The sequence below is a fragment of the Tenrec ecaudatus genome, chromosome 10 (assembly GCF_050624435.1).
Source record: "Tenrec ecaudatus isolate mTenEca1 chromosome 10, mTenEca1.hap1, whole genome shotgun sequence".
In the NCBI taxonomy this organism is placed as follows: domain Eukaryota; kingdom Metazoa; phylum Chordata; class Mammalia; order Afrosoricida; family Tenrecidae; genus Tenrec; species Tenrec ecaudatus.
Genome location: NC_134539.1, coordinates 108,442,610 through 108,449,586, shown reverse-complemented (window position 1 = coordinate 108,449,586; position 6,977 = coordinate 108,442,610). Strand labels below are relative to the sequence as shown.

The window sequence follows — 6,977 nt, the reverse complement described above, 5'->3', positions numbered from 1 at the left end:
AACCACTGTCACCGGATCCCAATGAGAGAACGTGTGAACACTTGGCACCTGAACAGAACTTTCCATATCCTACCTTTGGTAGATTGTTTCCTGGTGTATCTGGAGGAACCCTGGTAGCAAATCAACAAGGAATCCTTCCTAAAGGAAGAATACAAAATCTGCTGTGTTCACCTCCATTTAGAATGAGAAGGGAATTTAAGACCAAATGGCATCTTACCAAAGGTTCTAGTCTAACAGAACCTGTACACCTATTCTCAAGTATCACCCCTTTGTTGGAACAAGAAGTCTTTAGCAAATGTCACCTTGCTCAAGGAACCAAAAAAGACCGCAATCACATATCCTCCTGAGGCATTTCTCATGTCAGTGCTCGCTTTCCCGAAAGAACCCTCCACAGGGCCCCCTGCACATCGGGGTTCCTAAGGCTGTAGATGAGTGGGTTCAGCATGGGGCTGATGACCGTGTTCAGGATGCCAATCCCCTTGTCCTTGTCTGAAGCCTCAACTGAACCCAGCCTCATGTAGCTGAAGACCCCTGTCCCATAGAAAATGCCCACCACCGTGAGGTGGGAGCCGCATGTAGAGAAGGCCTTCTTCCTGCCCTCGGCAGAGCGTATTCGCAACACTGCAGCTGCCACATGGATGTAGGAAGTGACAATGAGCACCACGGGCGCACCTGCCATGAGGATACCCAGACCAAAGAGCAACAGCTCATTGAGTTGGGTGCTGGAGCAGGAGAGCTGGAAAAGCTGAGGGAGGTCACAGTAGAAATGGTTGATCACATTGGGGCCACAGAAGTGGAGTGTGGATATGGCCACAGTGTGAGTCAGTGCATTGGTAAAAGCACAAATCCACGACACAGTCACCAATACTCTCTGTACGACCTGGCTCATGCGGGTGCTGTAGGTGAGGGGCCGACAGATGGCCAGGAAGCGGTCATAGGCCATGGCTGTCAACAGGAAACAGTCCACGCCAGCCAACTGATGGAAGAAGAAGAGTTGGGTGAGGCAAGCTCCATAGGGCACCTCACGCCTGTGGGACAGGAGACGACTTAACATGGAGGGAACAGTGACCGTGATGCACCCAACATCCAGCACCGACAGGTTCCCCAGGAAGAAGTACATGGGGGTGTGGAGTTTGGGCTCCACTAAGATGGCAGCCAGGATGCTGAGGTTTCCCCCCACGGTGACCAGGTAGGCAAAGAAGAAAAGTACAAAGACCAGTGGGCTCAGACTGGGCGTTTCCACCAGACCCAGCAGGATGAACTCAGTAACAGCTGTTCCATTGGCTCCAGCATCTGGTTCCATGTATCCCTGTAAGAAGGCACCCAAGATCAGAAGGGATCGGTCTTAGCAACACAGTTATTTAATAAGGTTATATCATTTATTTCATACGTCAATCTTCAAAGTAAATCCCCAGTGTCCTAGTAAGTATTGTCCCCCTCCCCAGTGTACACCTCCTCATTAACCCTTATTTACCCTCATCTCAGTGTCTGTCCTGATGCCACGGTCAGCTACCTTGCTTAATACCACCACTACCTTGCACTTCTCCTTTCTTTTTGTGTAATACACACAAATCTTTCCTTCTTTATCTTTTAGTACCAAGGAGTGTTTTTTCCCCCACCAAAAACCTGTACATATGAGGGGCTGGGCGGGGGTGGGTGTGTTAGTCTGGGTAGACTAGAGAAACAAATTCACAGACACTCATATGTGTATAGGAAAGAGCTTTATATAAAAGAGAAATTGTACATTAAGAAAACATCCCAGTCCATTCCAGATCAAATCCATAAGTCTAGTATTAGCCCATATGTATGATACCAATCTATAAAGCCCTCTTCAGACTCACAAAACACATGCAAGGATGCCGAATGCAGGACAATCACAGGGCCAGTCGGTGGAAAGTCTTGTGGATTCACTGGCAGTAAAAGCATCTCAGCACTGGCAGGAGTTTCCACGTCACTTCTCCAGCTTCGAGGCTCTAGCTGCTATCAACATTGTCTCGTGTGTCTTATCCGTAGAGAGTCTCTCAGGGAATGAGTAGAGAGAGTGTGTGTGTCTCCCACCCCCAAGGAGGAATACAGGAGTTCCCAGAATCCTCAGGAGAAAGCCATGCCCACAGAGAGGCCTCCTTGCCTATGACCTGATTGACAAGCTGGACTCCACCCCTTCACGCTTAATCCTCTCAAATTGATAATCGAGGATATGACTACCACAGGGGGGTAGGGATAATGCTAAAAGTATAAATGAATAGATAGAAATGCATAATGAAAACAGAAGAATTGTTCATAGATTATTATAAATCTGTTAAAAAAGAAAATAAACAAATCTGGCAAATCTAAGGAAAAACAAAATGTAGACATACACAAAATTAGGAATTAAAAAGGCATAGTAAATAAAATTAGGAATTAAAAAGACCAAAAATAAACCTAAACTTTCATGGAATACACTGCCCTCCTAAACTTGGAGAAGCTATTCAAGAACAGTCCCCACATTAGGGAGACGAGCTATAACCTAAAGAATAAGATAGAAAGAATGAAAGAGAAAGAAAAAGAAACTACCAATATTGATTTCCTGTTCTTGGTACTCCAATGATGGTTAGGGAAGTGTCAGTCTTAGAGAGGAATGGGCTGGAGGGGTGTGTGAGAGAGGGAGGCATTCTGAGGACCTTCTTTGACTTTATTTGCCATCTGAATTCTAAGTCTGAAGCAAGGTCACAAGGGAAAGCAGAAACAAAAAACAACTTCTATATGTGAACTCCAGGGTGTTAGAATTCTTATAGGAATTATTTCAAATCAGTAATGTAATGATCATTTCCACATCAAGCTTTCCCTAACTCAGAAGTACTTCTTGGAAGTACGGCGATGCTCCTTAAAAGCAAAGATAACCTTCGGGACCAGTGGTGAGAATGGCAATGCCTGGAGGGTGGAGGGAATGTGGGGTGGAATGGGGGAACCGATTACAAGAATCTATGTATAGCCTCCTCCCTGGAGGATGGAAAGCAGAGAAAAGGGCAGTGGGGACACGTCGGACAGTGTAACATGACAAAATAATAATAATTTATGAATTACAAAGGGTTCAGGAGGGAAGAGGGAGGGGAGAAATGAGCAGCCGATATTAAGGGCTCACATGGAAGGCAAATGTTTTGAGAATAATGATGGCAACAAATGTACATATGTGCTTGACACAATGGATGGATGTATGGATTGTGATAAGAATTGTACGAGTTCCCCAAAAATGATTTTTTTAATAGGCAAAGATAAGACCTTATCTTATAGAGTCTTGGGCATCTTATCAGGAGAGATCGTTGCCTGGGAAAGGGCATTATGTTTGGTAGAGGGTGGGCAAAAAGGAGAAAGACCCTTGAGGAGAAGGGTGGACCCAGAGGCTGCAACAATGGGCGCAGACATAACCACCCTGGTGAGGATGGGGCACGATTGGCCAGGGCTTCGTTCTGTGGTGCAGAGGATCACTGCAAGTCAGAACTGACGCAGGGCAACTGACAACATGACAGCTCAGGAAAAAATAAAACCCTTCCAGTTGACTTCTCAAGGCTAACAAATCTCGATGTGAAAATATAATTACAGGGAAAAAGGGCGTGGATTATTCTTCAAAATGATTTGCTTTTGCCTGCTCACTTACAAGTTGATGGTCTGGACCCACCGAGCATCGCTGCAGAAGAAAGGCTTGGCGATTGCCTTTCTTATAGACTGCAGTTCATAAATCCCTGAGGAGCCATTCTGCTCTGTCCCATGGTCAGAATGGACTGGCTCGGACAGGGTTTGCTTGCTTGGGTTGGACCCTCATTTGATACGAAGCCTGCTGTCAGCAAGGGGGAGCACCAAACTGACTGTCTATTGAATTTCTGTGGAGTGTTTCGGGAGAACTGGATTATGCGTAGTAAAGATACCCCTGTTACAATACCTAAAACATTTCCCGCAGCTTGCATGCACTGGTGGAACTACAAGGGCAAAGCTCTATGCTACTTTACTTCTTGAACCATCTAGTCCGCTCCTGTCAGAGCTGTCATTTTTTTTTTCAAATTGACTTTTTGTTTTTATGTATTTATACTTAATTTTAACAGTTTTGTTGCAGATAATTAACACAACATACAATTAGATAATTCACTTAGATTTAAAAGGGTTGTGCAATCATCTCCACCATCAATTTTAGACTATTTTCTTCTTTCTTGTACTCATTGTTTCCAGCTCCCCATTCCCCCCTCCCCCGCAGCTTCCTGCCATGTCACCCAAGACACCATCAATGCAGTCACTACCTCCATAGCTTTGCCCATCCTGGATACCATGTGCAGGAAAACACAGGAAAAATAAAGAAAAACAAACCAACATAAACCAACCGCTACACTCTGCAAGATAGCAAGACTGTTCACATCCCTGTTCTGCGGTCGGAGGGAATTCATGAGAGGCTTCATCCTTATGTGGATCGGGGCTCCCATTGGCACCCAAACCTTATGCAAACTGGGTGTGCACAATGTACGGTCTGGAACTATTCCCTCATTTGCATTTTAATTTTATTATTTGTCATCCTTGGATCGCACAGGCTGGTGTCGCACTGTCATTATTACTCAGTCACAGCGATGCTTTGAATGGTTTCATCCCTACATACTACACGCCGTGGCGCTTGTCTTTCAGCGGCCAGTGTCTTTAGCAGTCGCTGCTGCTGTCCCACCTTCTGGTATGGTATTTGCAATACTGTGTTAATTCATATTTGTGAAGCTTTATAATGGCTTTCTTGGATGTGAAGTAGTAATTAAAGAAAAAGAAGCGGGGGAGGAGGGTCCCACTTACTACTAATACCATTGTAATTCATAATGGCATTCAATTGTTTTACACATCAATTTTGTTGTTAGTATTCCTACAATCTAAGAAATACTACATTTGAGCAAGTCATCATTATATTCATCCCATGTTATTTGATGATTGAAGTTTCTAATAAACACTACTAAGCATTCTGTACCATCTGATGGGGAGGAGATCCATGAGGGAAGTCCCTGAGTTACAGAACGGGGTGAAGCCACTATGGCTTGGAAACCCCATGGACAGTTCTACTCCATCCTGTGGAATCATGCAGAGATGGAATCAACTGGATGGCACCAGGCTTGGTTTGGAGGAAGGCCAGTCCTGGTAGCCCCATGATTTCACTGCTCCATTGTGTTTCCTGCGATGCAGTGGGCTCATACACAGCAGGCTTATTGGAGATGAAGAATTTAATACGCATCCTAAATGGACTCACTGCTATGGGAAGTCCTAAAAGAGCATGTGCGCCACTACAGTTCCACTTCAAACAAACCTGTTCATGATAAACAGCCAACGTGCTTACCATTCTCTCCCCGAAGTAATTTACTTGGCATCCACCCATGGAAGCTTATGGTCTGTTTTAATTTTTGTGCACATAAACTAGCAGAAGATGATTATCTTTTAGTTTATCAAAATGTTTTGGGTGGATTTTAAAAAGTGAATATCCAGCTGACATATTGGCCCATGCCAGTATTTTAAAAGCATAGTTAAACATGTCATACATAGTAATAACTCAGAGACTGTTATCTCTGAGGCAGTATCTATGATGATTTAGGAAGAGTAAAATAATTAAATAGGCTTTACGTCTTGGGAAATAATTAAAATCCAAGATAAAATGCCATTTTTCCCACGAATAATGTAGACTCTGAGTCCTGGTGGGAATATTACTATGTCGTTGGAATCCATTGGTGCAGAGGACCTGTCTGGTGCTCATTCAGTAAGTTGAGTATCACCTTTGTCCACACCAGCCGTTTTTCAGTATACATACTGTATTCAACATACCCCATATGTAAAATGTTTCTGAGTCAGAGATGCACCAATTTGGACTTGATCTTGTAGACTATCACTCCCTCAGTTTACTAAGGAGAGAACTATGATGGAATGCCATGGGGTTGGGATGGTTGGGATGAGAACAAATATTGGATATACTGGCATACCTGTTTAATTGTGCTTTCGTGGACTTCATAGATATTGCTCTTCTCCCCACCCCTCCCAATAGAAGATTTGTGGCCATCCTGCATCGAGAGTCTGTGTGCTCACTTGTGTCCATCTGTCACATTTTGGTAATTCTCCCAATATTTCATACCTTTGCATTATTAGATCTGTGATGATGGTCTATGATCAGTGATCTCTGGTGCTACTATTATAAACACTTGCAGGTGCCATGAACCAAGCCCATGTATGACAACAACAAAAAAAACAACCTCAACAACTCTTGTTGTCAAGTCAATTCTGTCCCATAGCAACCCTGTAGAATGGGGTAGAACTGCCCCCTGTGGGTTTCTGAGGCAAAACATTTTTTATAGGAGCAGAAAGCCTCACCTTTCTCCCATGGAGCAACTGGTGGGTTTGAACTGCTGACCTTGTGGTTAGCAGCGCAACATATGATCCACTCCACCGTCGGCATTCCTCCATATATGACAGTGAACTTAATTGTTAAATGTTTTGTGTATTCCTATTGCTCGACCAACAGGCTCTTCCTTCTGTCTAACTCCCTATCCTTACCCTCCCTAATCCAAGATAGAACAATATCAATATTAGACCAATGAACTCTACACTGTCTTCACGTGTGTAAGTGACAGGAAAATTCAATCAATGCATCAAACTTCGTTGTTGTCTAATTTCAAGAAATTGCCACAGCCACCACAACCCTCCGCAACCACCGCCCTGGCCAGTCTGTAGTCAGCAACCAGCAGGCAAGAGCCTCCGCCAGCACAAAGATTAAGACTCGCCAAAGGTTCAAATGATGGGGAGCAGTTTTTAGCAGTTATATATCTTTAATGTAGTCTTCACCTTGCTATTCTAGACACGATGATACGGCACACTTAATAGACGACAATAGAGCAAATCTAACTTCCATATGCACCGGGAACCAAAAATATTCATGTGACTCACTTTACTGGGCTATTTGCTTTCTTGCAGTGGTCTGACTCCACAACAGCTCCAAG

The 6,977-nt window shown here is 44.0% G+C and overlaps 1 protein-coding gene across 1 annotated transcript; it reads right to left on the bottom strand.

The window, feature by feature from the left end:
* Nucleotides 1-355: 355 nt before the first annotated feature.
* Nucleotides 356-1,321, bottom strand: LOC142458166 (olfactory receptor 3A1-like). The gene has a single exon (XM_075559218.1). The coding sequence runs from the start codon at nucleotides 1,301-1,303 to the stop codon at nucleotides 356-358; it is 948 nt and encodes a 315-aa protein (XP_075415333.1). The 5' UTR covers nucleotides 1,304-1,321.
* Between the last annotated feature and the right edge of the window lie 5,656 nt (nucleotides 1,322-6,977).

Bases quoted from the DNA above. Each gene is read 5' to 3' on its own strand.
- LOC142458166 (XM_075559218.1), bottom strand. From the start codon at position 1,303: ATGGAACCAGATGCTGGAGCCAATGGAACAGCTGTTACTGAGTTCATC.